Source organism: Hippopotamus amphibius, chromosome 5 (assembly GCF_030028045.1).
Source record: "Hippopotamus amphibius kiboko isolate mHipAmp2 chromosome 5, mHipAmp2.hap2, whole genome shotgun sequence".
NCBI lineage: Eukaryota > Metazoa > Chordata > Mammalia > Artiodactyla > Hippopotamidae > Hippopotamus > Hippopotamus amphibius.
The window spans coordinates 72,155,236-72,174,671 of NC_080190.1; the positions used below are offsets into that span (position 1 = coordinate 72,155,236).

At 34.4% G+C, this 19,436-nt stretch overlaps 1 protein-coding gene across 8 annotated transcripts in view; it reads left to right on the top strand.

The window, feature by feature from the left end:
• The window catches only part of JMJD1C (jumonji domain containing 1C), a 285,860-nt gene that overhangs the window by 254,205 nt on the left and 12,219 nt on the right, over positions 1-19,436 (top strand). For 5 of the 8 annotated variants that reach the window (XM_057734771.1, XM_057734775.1, XM_057734770.1 and 2 more), the window contains 12 exons: positions 3,444-3,645; positions 5,727-5,941; positions 6,881-7,033; positions 8,400-8,489; positions 9,122-9,249; positions 9,437-9,650; positions 10,159-10,373; positions 11,052-11,330; positions 14,054-14,222; positions 15,018-15,108; positions 15,579-15,709; positions 16,105-16,227. In XM_057734771.1, the coding sequence (XP_057590754.1) occupies positions 3,444-3,645; positions 5,727-5,941; positions 6,881-7,033; positions 8,400-8,489; positions 9,122-9,249; positions 9,437-9,650; positions 10,159-10,373; positions 11,052-11,330; positions 14,054-14,222; positions 15,018-15,108; positions 15,579-15,709; positions 16,105-16,227 (2,010 nt within the window). Of the gene's footprint in view, positions 1-3,443; positions 3,646-5,726; positions 5,942-6,880; positions 7,034-8,399; positions 8,490-9,121; positions 9,250-9,436; positions 9,657-10,158; positions 10,374-11,051; positions 11,331-14,053; positions 14,223-15,017; positions 15,109-15,578; positions 15,710-16,104; positions 16,228-19,436 lie in introns of those variants that run through there. The other 3 variants (XM_057734768.1, XM_057734769.1, XM_057734773.1) reach the window with 3 other exon arrangements.

The window sequence follows — 19,436 nt, forward strand, 5'->3', positions numbered from 1 at the left end:
AAGGCTCTCAGTTTGGGCCTTTTCATTGAATGAGGTTTTTCCCACATGCCTGTGTAGAAACCAGATGCAAAGTGAAGGAGAGAAAAACAGGAGGATGGAATCATAGAAAAGGACAGTCAGAAAGTGAAAGAGCAAAGGAAAACAAGCTCAACTAGAGAGACAGGCTGACAGACTGAGATGCAAATATAGTAAGAAGAAAGGAGAGGGAGATTGGGATACACTGCCATTTCTTTGAGTACTGGATTGTATACCATGTTGCTTTTTCTTTCTAATGTGTTCTACTTCCCCAATGAATTCAAGAGTCTTAGCAGTGCATAATTGTTTCTCTTGTTTCACAAAACATTTCTTTTGGTGTTCAGTATTCAAATACTGGAGTTAAACTTACAGAAAACAGAGATAGGAATCTTCCAGCTTTTAACACTTAGCATACTCTTGTGAAGTTAAATTTATAAAATTAACTCTTAATGAAGTACATATTCTGTTTTCATTTTGAGACCGAGAATGCACATGTTCACAAGTAAGTTTTAAGACAAAGACTGGAATCAGCACTTCCCTCTCCAAATTGTAATGCTTAGTCAAATCTCCCCTACACAGTAAGTAATATTTAACATCAGACAGGCTATTTTAAGTCCCATTTATTCCCAAGTCCAGAGTAAATATTAAGGGACTATTAAATGCCATCTGTTCATTATGGGCAGCGTTGACTCGCCTTTGTTTCTGGGCTGTCTGGAAAAGTTCTTTAAATTGAGAATTCATAAATCCTGAACCTAAGTGGGTTATCTCCCTCATTTAATCATATGATCCTTATCCTTGGGTTGTCATCAGTCATAGTCTAAAAGAGTTAAGTCTGCACTTAAAGAACGTAGTATGATTTCAAGGCTATTACACATGTATAAGTATTACACATACTCATATATTGGTGTGGATTTTAGCACATTCTGAAGCCAGGTACAATAGAATTTGCTTTGTCTGCTGTTTTGGAATATCTTCATATCTGCTGTCTTTTGTTACTGACAGTTAAAAAGTTGGCTGCTTTTCCATGACTAATTTTTTACATAATTTTATGTACTGAAATTTCCTATCAAATTTAAATATAAGTCCTGTGACACACAGAAACAGTGGTTTAACTGTTAACAAGTTCATTTTTGTATCTCAAGAAATATTTTTAAGGTGAAGGCATATCAGAAATTAAAGGTTAGCATGTATTTTTCTCTTATTTTCTTCCTCAGTTTTGTGTTGCTAGAGCAGTTGCTTTGAGGATTTGCTGATAAATAGAAAACTAAGGTTGAAAAGGTTCTTCGGGTATAAAAGGAAGAAGTAATAGCCATTAAGTTAGGTATTTTTTGTTAACTAAGTATCTAAATCTCAAACTTTTTGATTTTAGATGTCACCAATAAATTATATATATAGAATTGAAAAATTTGGTATTATTTCTTGTACAAATAATATTACAGTAAAATTCATAAAAGGAGTTAGGCATAGTCATGTTTGGCCTAGTCTGGAAGCAAAAAATATAATGAAAAACAGTCTATATGACCTGGCCCTTCGTGTCTTTATAATTTATTCATTCACTTTAGAAAAAAGGTCTAAGTGTCCATTTCATGTCTCAGAATTAAGAGTTGCTTTGACATACCTGGTTCTTTCTTATAATGCTATTTAAATTGTTTATAAGTTTGGTTATCCATACTCTTTGAACTGTTCCATTGTCTGGAATGTAAAAGCATTTTGGTTAGTGGTCATTTTCTAGTCTAAATAGAAAGATTTCATTTAGTTTATTCTAGTGTAATAAATAAAAAAGTAAATAATCAAAAGTGGTATAACAAAAATTTATTAGCAGTGTACTACTATTCTGTTGTTCATTCTGACTTCTAGAAGCTCTGAGTTTTTTTTACAGTCCATAGGAGAAATCTGTCTTATACACAGTGGAGGAAATAACAAACCTTTTCCACAAGCCTTCTGGAAGCATTTTTATTCCATAAGTGGTATGTGTGCCCACATATGTGTTTCTCTAGTGGATTAAGCCAAGTGGCTTCTTGCTCTGAGTTAGAGACAGAAGAGGGGAGAACATGTAATTGTGGAGAGCCAGGCAGCAGTCATAGAGATACTTAATAACTGGAGCCTGTTTCAAATGGGCCACCCTGGAATTTAAACACAACACTTACTATGTTAAGATGTATGTGATCTTGCTGTAATTGTACTACTTACACTATCAACAGGTAAGTGATAGTGAGAGCTCAGGACAAGAGGTCTGCTACGTGCTTCTGCAAGAATGATATAATCTCAGAACACTTGTGCTGCCTCTGATCCACAAAATGGGCATGATTAGTAGACACAAGGGTAGGAAATACAATTTATCCATTCTACATGATAGAAATAACAAATTATATAAACCTCAAGTCTGACATATATTAACATGGGCAGTATAAGTATGCTTATAGGAGTCAACAAGTATTTGCTTGTCCCAACATACATTGCTTTTAAGTGAATATGTTTTTTTTAAATTGAATGGGTTACATTTAATTTATATATAACGTTTTGAGTTCTTGCTGCTGTATAGATGACTGATTACTTGAGCCAGTGTTATTATAACAGTTAAGTTGTAGTTAAATGTGACGGAGCAGTGATGCAGAGTATAGTAAATAAATTGAATTTTTTCCTGCAAATATTACATTCTGTAGTGCATTTGAGTTTTGTTTTTCTTCAGACCCCTGATGCCTTTTTTCTTTATAGCAGCAATAAAGACAGCCAGGTTAATACTGGCTTTTTTCTTTTACAAGCTTTTATTTTTCTAAAAGATACTGCTTCTATCTATATTGATATCAAATGGAGGACATTATAATAAAGGAGAGATAATAGGAGAAAAATCTTAGTCCCTCTTCCCACAAATATAGCGTGATAAAATCAACATTTGTCTTCATCCACACTTACCTTGGAGAATCAGATTATTCAAAAACAATATAAATTATTGAAACTAGCCTATAGTTTCTAGAAGTAATAACTTTTGGTCTTTAGGTTCTTCCTGTGCATCTTAAAAGAGTCTCCTCCTATATACACCAAATTTCTGTGTAGAAGAGCTGTATTTTTAGATTACATAGAAAATGAATGATTCTCATGTTTGCTACTATACAAATATGAATATTGAATATGTGGAAGATTTCAGTCAGCTGGAAAATTTATTTAGCTCTGCATTTCCAGTATACTGACATTGAGTTCATTTGGTTAGTAGAATAGTAAATAGAAATAATGCTATGGACTTTTTAATTATTAATGAGTACCTAGAACTCTTTTCTACTATCTTAATATATGATCATAATTGTATAATTGACTTGAATTTTTTTTTGCCGATATTCTAAGTGATCTTTAATTGATTTGAATTTTATTTCAAGGAGTTTACCTTTCTAAAAAGATATAATCTTGCTAATATTCTCCTACGTGTTTTACAGCTGGCATCCCTCGTTCAGTATTAAAAGACTGGCGTAAAGTCAAGAAGCTGAAGCAAACTGGGGAATCCTTTTTACAGGATGACTCCTGCTGCGAGATAGGGCCTAATTTGCAAAAGTGCCGAGAATGTAGACTTATTCGGAGTAAGAAGGGAGAAGAACCAACTCACTCACCAGTATTTTGTAGGTTTTACTACTTTAGACGGTAAGTTGAAAATAGGTAATTGGGAGAAAATATATTAATAGGATATTGGAAATTATACTGTTGTTCTGAGGGTTTTTTGGAGGTGGGAATGAGGCTTTGAGCCTCTGTGTTTTTGAAGCATTATAAAAAGATACTAAACTTTTTATGTTAACAATAGTTAACTGTTAGACTAAATTCATATTCGTAATGCTACTTATTTTCATATGGCCTTTCTCTTCTGAGAGATTTATTCTTCCTTATTGAAAAAATGTTAGTATTTTTTCTAAATGATAAGAGACAGCAGTTTAAGTATTTTTTTATTTATCTAAAACAAAACAATGTCACATTTATATCTACATTAGCCACAGTAACAAAAGTCTATAAATCTAGGTAAACAATCTAGGCATTAAACTAAAGTCAGTGTATTACATTATAGATGCCCATACTCTGGGGTTTTGGGGGGGTTTGTTTTGTTTTCTTATTGGAGTATAGATACCCATACTTTTGTTAAACCTATGTAGCAATAAAGATATGAGTTATAAAATGACAAGAAGGATTTGTTAGTAGCACGTCACATTTGACAGGTTTTGTGGTAAACATAAAAGCAACTTAATAGTTGTTATTAACATATATACTACTGTAATATTAATATTACTAAATAATACTTTAATACTAAAAATTTATAGACTTTTGAGAGTTTAAAAGACTAGCTGGGTAACCCAGCCAGTAGAGACTAGTTAATGTCTCAGATTCTAGAGTCAGTCATTCCTAAGTTTCAGTTCCAGCTCTGTCCCTTAGTTCCTGTGTGACTTTATTAATTGTAGTAGGACTGCAGCTAAGCCTGTTTCATTGACATAATATAGTGGTACCTACTTCACAGAGATTTCATGAAGGTGAAATGAGATAAAGCACACAAAGTCCTTAGCATAGTGCCAAGCATGTATTAAATGCGCCTCTGATGTTACCTGCAGTTATTCTCCTAATCATCATCATCATCCTCTTCCTTAGAAGCTAGAAGGCACTTTGCTCTGGCAAATAAATGTACTGTGCTGGTGGACCAGTAGAGACTCCAAAAATATGTATTGGTAGGAACAGAACATTTCTTCTTTACTTCATGGTTTTTCTAGCCAACAATCCCCAAAGGACAGACAACTTCAAAGAATAATTATAGAAGGTAGTCCACATGGAAGTGCAGAAAAGTTGGGAAAGGAACCAGAAGGAAGGTAGGTTTGAAGAGATAAGAAAACCTTTGGAAAAGTTTTAAGTAAGGCAAGGAAGACATAACACAAAGCTGAAATAAGATGATGTGTTGTAATGAAAGGAGAAAGTTGGTTTTTTGTTTTTTTTTTTAAGAAAAAGAGGGAAAGGTAATAAGGGTATAGGAAGAAGTGGTAAAAGGAATGTTGTTGGTATTGTCCACTTGAAAAATATAGAATGATTAGTAAGGTACTTCTGATATCCCCTCCTTGAGTGAAGATAGTGAGTACAAAGATAATTGAGAAATAACCATCAGCCTGTAGGAGAATGGCAGTTCTGCTTCCATTTACTGTAAACTTCCCTGAATTGAGTGCTCACATAAATTAGATGTCAGAAGCAAAGAGAAGGAAGTAAGCACACTAATTAAGTTCTTTATATGCTATTAAGAGTTTCAGTCTTGCTCCTCCAAATCATGCTAATAAAGTGTCATGTTAATGAAGACAATGTATTTTTTAATTTAGCATTTTTTAAAAATCTTCTCAGTGAGTCTTAAGGGTGATTTACGGCATTTACAACTTTAGAGGTTGCTGGTTTAGATTATGTATAAAATAACTGCATTGCTCAAGGCAGCATTTGGCCTACATTTTAACTCTCTGTCCTCTGAAACACTTGGACAGCTTTCATTTGATTGGAATTAAGTAGTTAAGTATAAGTGATAGGGAAAATCTTATTTCTTGAAATAACCTAAAATTGGTGCCACTTATCATTACCATTTGTGTGTGTAAAGTGTGTATATAATTGTAAGTGTAATTTATATATGCATAATATTAAAATATAAATTAATTATACATTTACAACTGGACTTCTGTCTTGTTATCTAATGCTTTTATGTTTTAATGTTTCAGATTGTCATTTAGTAAAAATGGAGTGGTTAGAATAGATGGCTTCTCTTCTCCTGACCAATATGATGATGAAGCTATGAGTTTATGGACACATGAAAATTATGAGGATGATGAACTAGACATAGAAACTTCAAAATACATCTTGGATATAATAGGTGATAAGTTCTGTCAATTAGTAACATCAGAAAAAACAGCTTTGTCCTGGGTGAAAAAGGATGGTAAGGAAGTTAAATACTTAGAACATGCAACTGTACACATTCCATTTTAAGAATTTCTCTTTGGAGTATGTTTTATCTGTCCTTAATCTTACCTAGGCTTGTTTACTTTTGATTTGATCGTAACACTTTTTTATGTGCAAATGCACCTATATGTAATTAAGGTAACACATTTTCCAATTATGGTTGAATTAAATGGATTAGCAGTTTGTGAAATTACAATAGCGTTTTGGTATTTCTGCCATTATGACATAATTGAGCATGATAAAGACAACCTTGAATGTGAAATTGGGAAACTTCATCATTTGCCATATAAAGACATAATCTCAGTTATTCAAAAGCTTTTTAGCTGGTGTGGTTCATTACAGTCTTTGACTTAGACAGACATATTTGAATCTCAACTTTATTCCTTGTTTATGTGTGTGAATGTGAAACGGGAATGGTAACTACCTCACAGGTTTGTTTATAAACTAGTTATGCTATATTTACTAAGTAAAGCACCTACCATACTAGGTGCTCTAAGTGTTAGTTTCTTTTCCTTCCCATCCCTTAAACCACTAGTTGGTCCCAGGGGACATTTTGCAATGACTCGAGACATTTTTGGTTGCATAACCAAAAGGTGTTGGAGCAGTAGAAGGAATTAGGATCTAATAGTGGAAGCCAAGATATCACTAAACATCTTACATTGCACAAGATAGTCCCCCACAAAAGAGAATTATTTATCCAAATGGCAAGGGTGCCAAGATTGAGAAACCCTACATTAAATGTAAGTCTTTTGAAGAGAATTACTAAAATTACATCAAGAAATCTGCTGTTGATTGTTAATTAACAAATCCTTCAAAGTTCTTGATTCACCTTTAAATTTTGTTTTTGTGCATTGCAGTGGAAATTGTATGGAAAAGAGCATGTTTGCCTTTAAATTTTTACTTCCCTGTGTTTCAGCCAAAATTGCCTGGAAAAGAGCAGTGAGAGGAGTCCGGGAGATGTGTGATGCATGTGAAGCAACATTGTTTAACATTCATTGGGTCTGCCAAAAATGTGGATTTGTGGTCTGCTTAGATTGTTACAAGGCAAAGGAAAGGAAGAGTTCCAGAGGTTAGTTATAACTTCCTATAAGTTGAAATTTTTTATGTTGGTTTTCTTTAGGACCACTCATCTGGAAAATTAGATGAATTAGTTGAGTTTTTTCCCTACCTTCCTTAATTATGATTATATTACATTAAGGAAATTTTGTGAAGTTTATTTTTAAAAAAGGAGGCATTAACCACAGTTTATTAAAATAGCCAGATTTCTAGTATAGAACTGCATCTACATCTTTTTAGTCTGATTAGTAGATCCACTCTCTCATTTCAAGTAGATACTTTCTGAATGTAGCCCAAATTTAGGGTAGGCTTTGCTGCTTTCAGATTCCACTGTGTCAGTGCCTGAAGTCTCTTATAGAAACTGTTAATGAGTACAGTCAAGCACATAAGTCACAATTGAATTGTGACACACAGTTGAATTGTGTGTCACAATTGAATCAATTACTTGGGTGAACTGGTTTCTCTAAAAATTGGTCCATAAAGTTTAAATCAAAATGTTCAAGAATTTGCTACCACTAGCAAATGTGTATATCTCCTTATTTCTCTGATAAATATTGTAATAAGCTCACATTGACTAGGTTATAGCTTTATATAGTGGTAACTAAACCTAGTGCCTAAAATATAAGTACTTAGAGAACATTTACAAGTCACTATGTTGGTTTTGTAGGGAATATCAGAATGCTTTTAAAGAAAGCCAGTTTTAGGCTGGATTTGATTTTATTTCCTCTGAAACTTTTAATGAAATAGTTCTAGATTTTTTTAATGCTGAATTTAATGAGCTTTTTGATATTTATTGAAGCTCTTATAGCCACATCATAAGTAGTTATCTATATGATTAAATGTATATAAGACCTCCTTGAGATCAAAGTATTGAATATTTTTCCTTTGTATGTGCCTCATGCTGTGCCTTAATACATTGACTACTCCAGTTATGACCCTTATTGCAGTAATAGCAATTAAATTCTGTCAAGTTGAGGCTTTTTCATATGTCTTGTGACAGGTCATGGCTTTGACCCATTTAAAAAAAAAATAGTTGGCAGTAGCCTCAAACTTAGTACATTAGTCTAATGTACTAAGATCAGGCAAAAGTCCTGTTTGGCACAAATAGCTACAGGGAAGATTGAGGTGACTAATACATTAATGAGACTAAAGAATGGTCATTTTAGAAAAGGCTAGTAAGATTGTATCTATTTTGTATTGTGTATTTTAGAAAATTCTGGGAATGGTGGAACTCATTTTTTTGTTGTTGTTTTAAGAAGCAAACATGAAGCCTGCCACTGACATTTTATCTATTTGTTAAACTCTTTGTATATAAGCCATCAACTTTATAATTGTAAAACCATGACTAATATAAAAGTATGTATGTTATTATCTTATAGATAAAGAACTGTATGCTTGGATGAAGTGTGTGAAGGGACAGCCTCATGATCACAAACATTTAATGCCAACTCAAATTATACCCGGTTCTGGTAAGTATAAATATACATTTACTGAGTAGTGTGACAGCTCTTCGTTGTTTCAGATTACTTAGAAGTATGTAGTAGTAGCAAAATGAAGAGGTAAGGTTTATGTAATCTTGAATTGTTCTTGCCCTGTTCTTAGTCCTCTGTGTAATAACGTTAGCAGGATAAGCCCAGACCCAATGATGAAGAATGCCTTAGAGGAACCATTTTAGAAAGGGAAAACTGGGAATTCTCTGGCAGTCTGGTGGTTAGGGCTCCATGCTTCCACTGAAGGGGGCACGGGTTTGATCCCTGGTCATTTGGGAAATTAAGATCCCACAAGCTGCACAGTGTGGACAGAGGAGGGGAGAGGGGAGGGGATGATGATGATGACGGCTAGAGTGTAATGAAAAAGCATGGTAGGTGTATTTATTGCAGATTATTCTACTGCCTTTTTTTTTTTTTTTTTTTTGAGCATAATGATAGTTTAATAGGTAAAAGAATAGAGAACATGAATTTGGTTGAATGATCAAACCTGAAATAGATGGAAGGAATGCAGGAAAAGTGGAAGAAAGTGAAAAGGCACAAGAAAAACAAAAAAATTTTTTATAATCTTAACAGCTAGCGGTAACCTTTTTATTAACCATTATATTTTTTAGTTTTGACAGATCTTCTAGATGTGATGCACACGCTTAGAGAAAAATATGGTATTAAATCCCATTGTCATTGTACTAACAAACAGAATATACAAGTTGGAAATTTTTCTACTATGAATGGTGTGTCTCAGGTGAGTAAAAATCTTTATTCAAATAAAATGCATGGTTAAATTAATCAGCTTTGATATTTGAAATCCAGTTTAGGACTTGCATTTTGTAAGTTATGTTTCCTATCTTACTGTATAAATGTAACCTCTACTTTTAACTCAATAATTGAAGAGATAGTATTTTAAAAATTCAACTGTTCTACCTTTGTAGGTTTTACAGAATGTTCTTAATCACAGTAATAAAATTTCTCTGTGCATGCCTGGGTCTCAGCAGCAGAATACCCCTCAGAAGCCTGAGAGTAATGGCAACAGCAGCCCAGAGAGTGATGCAAGCACAGACAGCAAGTTAACTCCTCCAGAATCCCAGTCACCACTGCACTGGTTAGCAGATCTTGCAGAGCAAAAGTCCAGAGAGGAAAAAAAAGGTAAACCTAACCTATTATCTAATAGAGAACTGTAGTCAATAATGTACTATTATACATTAATGTACTACTGATCACTTAGAACAATTTACTTTTGTCTTTTGCTTGCATTGTGGCTTAGATTCAGTAAAACATTTGTCTTTTCTCACTAGGAACTCGACTTCCTGTGTTCATATCAAAGTTAGTTATAGAATCATCTGTGGATTAGCGTATCAATCAGGGCAATAGATTTGTAACTTACCTAAACTTTCTCCCTGTCTTAGGTATAGCATTTTTTCATTTGTGACAGGTACAAACTCACCTACATGTCTAAAATATTGAGGAAGGCCTTTTCATATTCAAACTATCTGACTCCTGAAGGATCTAACCCATCCTCTGGTGTGTGTTCAGGTGAATAAATCACTAGTGCTACAGTTTTCATCTCTCACTATAAAATGTAGGATGCCAGCTCTGTCTGTACTTCAGTAGCATCTTTAATTTTATTTGAATTTCGTAAAATGTTTTATTTCAGAAAACAAAGAAATTGCCCTTGAAAAGCAAATTAAAGAAGAGAGAGAACAAGATGACCCTGATTCTCCAAATAGCAGAACCTCACCTCCTGTGTCCCAGAGTAGCGAACAAGGCTCAACATTACGAGATTTGCTGACCACAACAGCTGGCAAGCTACGTGTGGGTTCTACAGATGCTGGCATTGCCTTTGCACCAGTGTATTCAATGGGAACCCCTGTGAGTGAGATGCCAGATTTTTGGATTTCATATGGGCCTTAAATTTAAATTTGGGGTCTTGACTGTGAACCACACAGTAAATAGATGCACATGAAATCAAATATACCAAATTGATAAGCATGATGCTATTTGCATTATAATTCTCATACTTAAAAGCCAGAGATTTTGTTCTTTTCCCAGGTGAAAAAGGTTAGGGGAGGGGCATTTAGATTCCAAAAGAGCCCTCAGATACTCCTTCAGAATTTGAAAACCATATATGGGGCGGGGGGAATGGATGTGAATGTTTTGTTATTTAAAATATTTAGACATAAATTTTTGCTTTAATTATTCACCAGGAAAAAAAATTGCATAGGTGGACACAAGTTTTTAGTGGTTTTTAAAAGTATTTGGGAGAGTCTACCTATTTGTTCCCTCTGCCTCGATCCTAAAACATTATAAAAGGTAGGAAGACTAGACGTCTAGCTTCTGCAGATCTGGCAGTTCCTCACATGGACACCACCCAACTTTTGCTTCCCACAGTCAGGAACAGTGTAGGGACTAGAGATCCATATCCACTGACATGATTCTTGAAGCAGATATATTGTTTGTGTTGGTTGTTTGCTGTGTTAATAGTACATCAAAGCACAGATTTCCAGATGTAATCATTTCCCCTCAAAATACAATTTTCTTTCTTGTTAGAGTGGTAAAAGTGGAAGGACTATGCCAAACATTCTTGATGACATAATTGCTTCAGTTGTTGAAAACAAAATTCCACCAAATAAAGCCTCTAAGATAAATGTAAAACCAGAGATCAAAGAAGAACCTAAAGAAAGCAGAAAATCTGCCATGGATGCAAACAGTAAATTGTACAGTGATATACCACATTCTTGGATCTGTGAGAAGCATATCCTGTGGCTTAAGGATTATAAAAATATTAATAATTGGAAGCTTTTCAAAGAGTGTTGGAAACATGGACAAGTGAGTATTTTAAACTGATTTAGTATGCTCTGAGTGGAACTAAAGCTGGTTGAATAGGAAAAATGGTTTTCTCCTTAGGATAGAAAGAGAGGGGAAAGATAATACTTGACACATTTGGGTTGAAAGATATCATAAACACCAAAAAAGTTACCAGAATGATTGTTTCAGAATTCTTATTTTGGGGCCAGATTTATATGAATTAACAGGGAAGCGTTGATTATTTGATACCATTATTTCAAACTGTTAGCAGACTTTTATTTTCTTTTGGCCGCACCACACAGCTTACGAGATTTTAGTTCCCTGACCAGGGATCGAACCCAGGGCCTTGGCAGTGAGAGGGCTGGGTCCTAAGCACTGGACCGCCAGGGAATTCCCTGTTAGCAGACTTTTAGTAAAGCCATATATGTACAAGGTTTGGTATCACCTTCCCTTTTTTACATTTGTATTTTAGTCCAGTTAACAGATTCATATCTACTATTACAACATTAATACTAAAAGCAATTTTCTTGAACTGATGAGAAGTGTAGATGTTTTCACTTTTACTGTTTATCCATAGAATATTTATTTACAAGTTAGTTCATCAAATCTTGAATGACGAACCCCATCATTTAATTCGTCTCAAAAATTATTTTGTTTGACCAGAGTTTTGATATAATAATGTTTGATACACATTTCAGATGGTAATTTACATTAGTGCACAAATGAGGAATTTGCATGACTTAGTAATATCTTCAGTTTTTTTCTTGCATTCTGGAAAACATCATTGCTATTTTACTTAACTTTTTCATTCAACAGATAGTTATTGAGCAACTAATAAAATCCAGTCTTTGTGCTGGCCATTAAAGATATAAAGATGAGTAAGTTACGTAAAAATGAGTAAGAACCATTTTAGTACAATGGTTCTTAATCTTTTTAGGTCACTAGTCCTTGGCGAAATCTGATGACAACTTGGTTCCTCATGCTAGAAAAAATACACACCCATACATTGCAGTATTTAGCATATATTTTTTTGGTTGGCTCTCCCTTGAAGCCCCGATGCCATTGCTGGGTCACAATTTAGACAACTTAAATTTGTGTAGGCTTAAACAGTCTCATAAATAAATACTTGTATATATATGTTAAATGTTCTGAGAACTTTGCTTGAGGTACTATGGAAACCTAAAAGAGTGAGTGACTAAGCTAGAGTACTAATTCAAAAGGGCTAGTAGTCTGAATTAATGTTTCAGGGATTAAGTGAAGGTTTTATAAGATGCGCAAGAGGTTGGAAATAAAAAGGATCAAATGTTGGGGAACTGTTCAGTAGCTTTGTTTACCAGACATAAATAAGAGTTCTGTGGGGTAATAATGGGGAAAAGAGGTGGTTACAGTTAGGATTATGAGGGGCTTTTATATCCTGCTAAAACGTTTGAACTTCATCTTATAGATGATAGTTTTAATTGAAGAATCAAAGTAATCAGATTTACTTTTTTTAAAATTGAATTATAGTCGATGTACAATATTGTATAAGTTACAGGTGTACAATATAGTGATTCACATTTTTTAAAGGTTATACCCCATTTATAGTCATTATAAAATATTGGCTGTATTCCCTGTGTTGTACAGGTCTACATTTTAAAATAACTGACAGCCAAGCAGATTGGAAGTTGGATTGGAGGGGAATAAGATCAGAGGCAAGGAATCAAATTAGGAAGGCTTCCAGCATTTCAGGAAGATGATGATGATAGCAGACTAGGAATCCTGCTTGAGTGTTCTAATGTGTCCACTAACTGCCTCTGTTGTCGTTGTCATCTTTTTTTTTTTAATTTTACTTTTCCCAAGCTGCTGGTTACCGTGATAAGGAGTGGCACAGGGCTGGATGGAAGTATTGCTGGATAGGCATAATAGGGGCTGGAAATTAATATGTGGATTATCAGCAATAGTTAATTATCTGATAGTTGAATCTGTTTTAATAGTTGGATGTATTACTATATCAGCCCATTGAAAGGAAGTTTAATGTTGCAGTTTCCAAGTAGTTAACTAAACTTCTGAGGGTGGTTTTTGTTGTTTTATTTTTTTCTTTTCCTTTGAGATATCTTTTGTGAGAACAACCCTAGCTCAAGGTTATTCTGCACTTATGGTTCCTCAAATTTGATTGTCTTAAATGAGTTTTAAGAGTACTTAAAAATAACATCTTTTTTACAAGAGACTCAAGTCACAACTTTCTGTGTTCTCTTTTACTTCATTTACAATAAAGGAAAAAAAAAAGAAACTTAAGAATAATGTGTCATGTTGCCTTTTGAGGTCTTTATTTTACATTGGCATTGGAGTTTTAAAACCACAAATTTTCAGTTGTTGGTTGTTAAGTTAGAGAGCCTTGAGGAAATTTTAATTCATGTGATTTCAAAGGCGAGATTCACTTTCAGGGAATCAGTCATTAGACTTGAAATTTATTTTTGTGCAGAGGTAAACAATGTGTGTATGTGTTTAAGTGATATAAAATCAGAATGGAAAAAAAAATCAGAATGGATATAAACTATGTTTTAATTTTTGTTTTCAAAAATGGGAGTGTACTCTGCCATGTCCATGGCATCTCTTATCACCTTCTCTCCAGGTCAGGGACTATTTTTAAAAACCTCTTTTATTCTCACAATTTGTCATTAGTCTTAAAATTCAACATGTTAACCATTTGTTGTATGTGTGTGTGAAATCAAATAATAAATAACTTTTATTTATCTATTTATAAGCCTACAGTGGTTTCTGGTGTGCATAAGAAAATGAACATTAACTTGTGGAAGGCAGACTCAATTAGTCTTGATTTTGGAGACCACCAAGCTGATCTCTTGAACTGCAAAGACAGCATTATTTCAAATGCCAGTGTTAAGGAATTCTGGGATGGTTTTGAAGAAGTTTCAAGTACGTTGTTTGTTTGTTTTACTGTTTTCTTAAACATATCCCCCCAGAATGATAAATTGCAAATATGACTTAATATTGTTTAATATTAAGTTAATTTGAAATGTCTGTATTACTTTGTTGTCTAGTAAAAAGGAACAAGTACTTGGAAGTAGAAGACTGGGTCCTATTCCTGGCTCTACCCCTCACTTCCTTTGACCATAAAGAAGTCATTTAGGAATTCCCTGGCAGTCCAATGGTTAGGACTCGGCACTTTCACTGCTGAGACCGGGATTCATTCCTGGGCAGAGAACTAAGATCCTGCAAGCCTCACTGTACAGCAAAGGAAAAAAAAAAGATCATTTATACTGTGTTTCCTTATGTCATAGTCAATATATTAACATTCCTGGGGAAGACTGTAATTTTCATAACAATTTTAAAGAGTTCTGTGTGTGTGATTGGGCTTTGGGCGGGGGTGGGGGTGGGGTAGGCTGTGGCTTGCAGGATCTTAGTTCCCCTACCAGGGATTGAACCTGTGCCCCCTGCATTGATAGGGCAGAGTCTTAACAACTGGACCATCAGGAAAGTCCCTAAATAGTTTTCTTAAAAGAATTTTTGGCAATATTACAAATACCTATATGTTCATAAAGAACAGACATCTTAATACTACATAGAAGTCCATAAGCAAGAATTCTTTAAGTACCTACTGTACAACAATAGAGGTATTCATTCATTTTACATTTCTTCCTTCCTCTCCAAACTTTAATAAAAATAAAAAGACAGAGATTATCTTTTTAATAATCAATTGCATTCTTATAGAACGGCAAAAAATGAAAAGTGGAGAAACAGTTGTTTTAAAATTGAAAGATTGTCCTTCAGGAGAAGACTTCAAGAGTATGATGCCAGCAAGGTATATCTTTTTATACTTGTTTTTTTGACTCTTGGCTTTTTGAGGTTGAGCTGAGATTATCCCCAGAAGTGGGATAATGAACTACAAATGTGAGTTTTAAGGCAGTATCTTCCTCAATTAAAGATAATAATTAAAAAAAAAACAGAACTGAATCTCTGTAGTCTTATCAGGGGAGGTCTTTGTTGGGGCAGTAAAGAAGAGAATGCTCCTGTTGAACAGGAGGCCCCATTTGGGACCTCCCATCTCTTGGTGCTTTGAATTTGCTGTGTGTAGGGAAACAGAATTGCAGTTTTAGTCAGTATCACTTGTGTTCTTTGCTTATCCATGTGTTATACATTCGTTTAAACTTTGAATGGCAAATTGTTAACTGTTAAAGGCCTTAAGGAAAGTTTAACAACTTGAACATTATATATTTGAAAGCACTTAAGAATGTAAATCTTTATTCAAAAGAAGTCAATGTTATTCTTCAGATATGAAGATCTTTTAAAGAGTCTGCCATTGCCAGAATATTGTAATCCAGAAGGAAAATTCAATTTGGCCTCTCACTTGCCAGGATTTTTTGTACGCCCTGATCTAGGACCCAGGTTATGCAGTGCTTATGGTAAGTATATATTTGCATTTCTATCAACTTGGAATATATGGAATTTTAACTAACTTCCATCTAAAGATAAATTGTCTAATCATTTTTAGATTCTACTAAATCTGTTCCTTTAATAATCCATTGAAATCTTTTTCTAAGTCAAACTTTGTATTAGGTATTAATAGCCAATATATAGTTAAGAACCTGCTACTTCCTTGTAAAACCCAGTTACATTTTCTATTAATTTGATTTTTATGGTACATTTCAAGGATTGTGGTATTTTGTGGGCAGGTTTTGGAATAAGGAGACTAAAACTCAAATTACAATTAACAGATTTTCCTCTTAGAGCTGATTTAGGAAGGAATATCTAGAATATAGAAAGTATTATGCTAAATAAAATTTTATTTTATACACAGGTGTAGCTGCTGCTAAAGATCATGACATAGGAACAACAAATCTACATGTTGAAGTTTCTGATGTTGTAAATATTCTAGTCTATGTTGGCATAGCAAAAGGAAATGGCATTCTCTCAAAAGCAGGTAAAGAAACTTAAAGAATAGTGGTTTTTGCAATAATAGTTGGATAACCACACACAGCAATATTATCCAGAATGTCAGCCTCTGAGTTAATATCAAAGATTCCCCCCCAAAATTGCAGTGGATATAGGGATATTCTAATATTTTTTCTGAGATGTTATTAATTTACCTGTCTTTTTTTACACAAAAGGAATTTTAATTTTAAAACTGAGTATTTTTTTATTTGCTCCTTTCCTATTATTAAATATCGGGCTTATGAAACTAAACTGGTAAGCTCACTTATATACATTTAGTGAAGAATAGAAACTAGGTCCTTGAGCTCTGAAGGTGATTGAGGCATGTTTGTGTCTCAAGCATTCTCTTTTCCCTTCTAGTACCAGAGAGAAGGGGCCTTTTCTCCTAAGTAGAAGTAACTGTTCTATCGGGTGTATAGATTTTAGATTGTCCTCTGGGTTTCTTTCCAAAACCTTATTCTATCTATTATTCCCTTTAACTTACAGACATAGGTCCTTAAACTTTCTTTTTCCACTGGCTTCTTTTCTCAGAGTAGGAGCAAACTTTAGACTTTTTCTCCTTCCTCAAAAAGCCTTCTTCAGACCTTGTTTTCCTTGCCACCATCCTATTGCTCCTGCCCTCATAACACATTCTTTGCTGTGTCTCACCTCCCTTTCATATTTCAACCCAGTGCAGGTTGGCGCCACTGAGATTACCGTTGCTATTGCTGTGGCTTTCACTGACAGTCATAGTTCAAGTCCTGAAGAGTTCTGAGTTCAAGAGTTCTGGTGCTCTTATTTGTATCATCTGTAATAAATGACACCTCTTCTTCAAATACAGGCCTTGGCTTCAGTAACACTACTCCCCTCATTCTTCTTATGTTGGAGTCACAGACTTTATTCTCTGCCTTTTCTGGTTTACGTGCACTTCCTGTGAAATTCTGTACATGATTTCCAGCCACCATTTAGCTCAACAGTTCTATCTGGAGCTCAGAATATATTCATCAGCTTAGTGGCTTAGGTGCCCAGGACCTGCGGGTTTATTATAGTATTCACTCAGCTTTTGTGTCTATTTGACAGCTTCTATAATACATAACCTAAATTTCTCCAAAACTATAGAAACTCATAGTGTCTCAGCTTCTTTAACTGACTCTTGATCATAATCGATAAAAACTCTTGCCTCCCCGACTCCCAAGGATTTGAGAGTCAGGCACACTTGAGTTATGGTCTGAGCTCTAGCACAGAAATGGGTGACCTTTGGTATCAGATTACTTATGCTTTCAAAGCCTGTGGTGCCAGAGTTAGTTGCCCCTTCATAATCTGCGGATTCAAGCAACCAAGTATAGAAAACATTCAGGAAAAAGAAAATTCCAGTAAGTTTCAAAAAGCAAAAGGAATTTGCTGTGGCCAGCAACTGTTAACATAGCATTCACATTGTATTTACTATTACTTACATAGCATTTACATTGTATTAGGTATTATAAGCGATATGAAAATGTATGGGGTGAGGGAGGAGGATATGTGGAGGTTATGTGCAGACACTCCACGATTTTGAACATCTGTGGATTTTGGTATCTGCCAGGATTGGGGGTTGCAGGGGACCAATCCCTTGCAGATACCAAGGCATCTCTTTTGTACCTCATTGTACTTAGTTCAAATCATCCCCTGTAGCAGTTAGTCTACAATACAGAGGTTACATCTGCTTTTCTCCCCTACTTTTCTTTCGTGTCCTTAAATGCTAGAACTTTCTTAGTAATCTTAGCTCATCTCCCATCTCTCATTCATAGTATAACGTTTGGTCTTTTGAGAAAAAGTCATCAGCACTTTAATTCTTGAACTGTCTTTCCTTAAAGTTTTTGCCAATTTTTATAGATGGTCACCAAAAAAGGAATGTTTTAGTGTTATAATAATGCTTAAAATACATCAAGCAATACTCACCTACATAAAGCACATGCTTTTTCCTCCACTACAGTGCCTCTCCTACCTCGTTTCCCTAGCAAATTCCTGTATTCATCCCTCAAAATGTAGCTCAGATTGTCACCTCCCCTTAGAGGTCTTCATTAAAGAATAAACTTTCTCTATTCCAGCAACCATTTTCATCCTTGTGATTTCACTGTCACAAATTAGGAAATACCTGATATATTCTTTGTAGCAGCCTTTTTAAAATTCACAGAGCTTTAACAATTTTCTTTTAAGTTATCCTTTTCTTTAAAAGATAATATTTGAAGACTGAACCAGTCTTTTTGTACTCATATGATTGTGTTTAACCAGTATGTGATATTCTTTATTTGCCTGCATTTATTGATACTGTCTTTTATTCTGTGAAGTCTTAACTGTGTCTTAACTCTAATCCCCAACAGTCTAGGACAGTGTTTGGCATATTGTAAACACCTAATGTTTGACTTCAAAAAAATCTTTGCAGCTAAATTTAAAGATAAAAAATTAGGGAGCATTTGATATGTTCTTTGTATTAGGCAGTAGATTTCCTTTTCTCTTAAAAACAACATTTCTTTGAGATGTTCATTGTAGCAAAATCAGGAATTTGAAAATGATGACATTCCTACACTTCACTTAGAGATAACTACAGTTAGCATTTTTTCTGTACATATATATGTACAGTTTTTAGTTTGTCAACATTTTGGAAGAATGGCCTGATGCCTTCTCAATCATAGCACCTGAAGCATTTGCATTTGATTACAGATTAACCAATAATAGTAAATGAGATCTCCCAGAAATTAGTTGGAAGACATTTTGCTGTGCCATTCATTAGTCATGGTAATGAACAAATCCCTCCTCCCCACTGAAGCTTTTGCTCAGCTATAAAATAGTGGTTTTGATCCTTTCCTACCATAATAGTGGTCATGAAAGTCCTTTGTAAGTTATAAAATGCTGTAGGTACAGAACATTGTTATGACCATACCCTTGGGACAGGAGGAAAGTGGGTTAAGTTTGAGTAAAAGCCCTTGCATTTTGTCTCCCATTCCTTGGTTTACAGAAAAGAAATGAACTGGGAAAGTTACTGTTGTTTCTGTCCTTAGTTACCCAGGGTCAGTGTTCTCTGCTCTTGTAGTTCTAACAGTTTTCATATATAAACTGGGTTTATCTCCTCTTTAAGAATCCCAGTCTAGTCAGGCATTATACTACTCTGATAGGTCAATTTTAGGAAACTTGGCTTTCTGGTAGTCTTTACTGACCAGTTAGAAAATATTCTGTATTTCA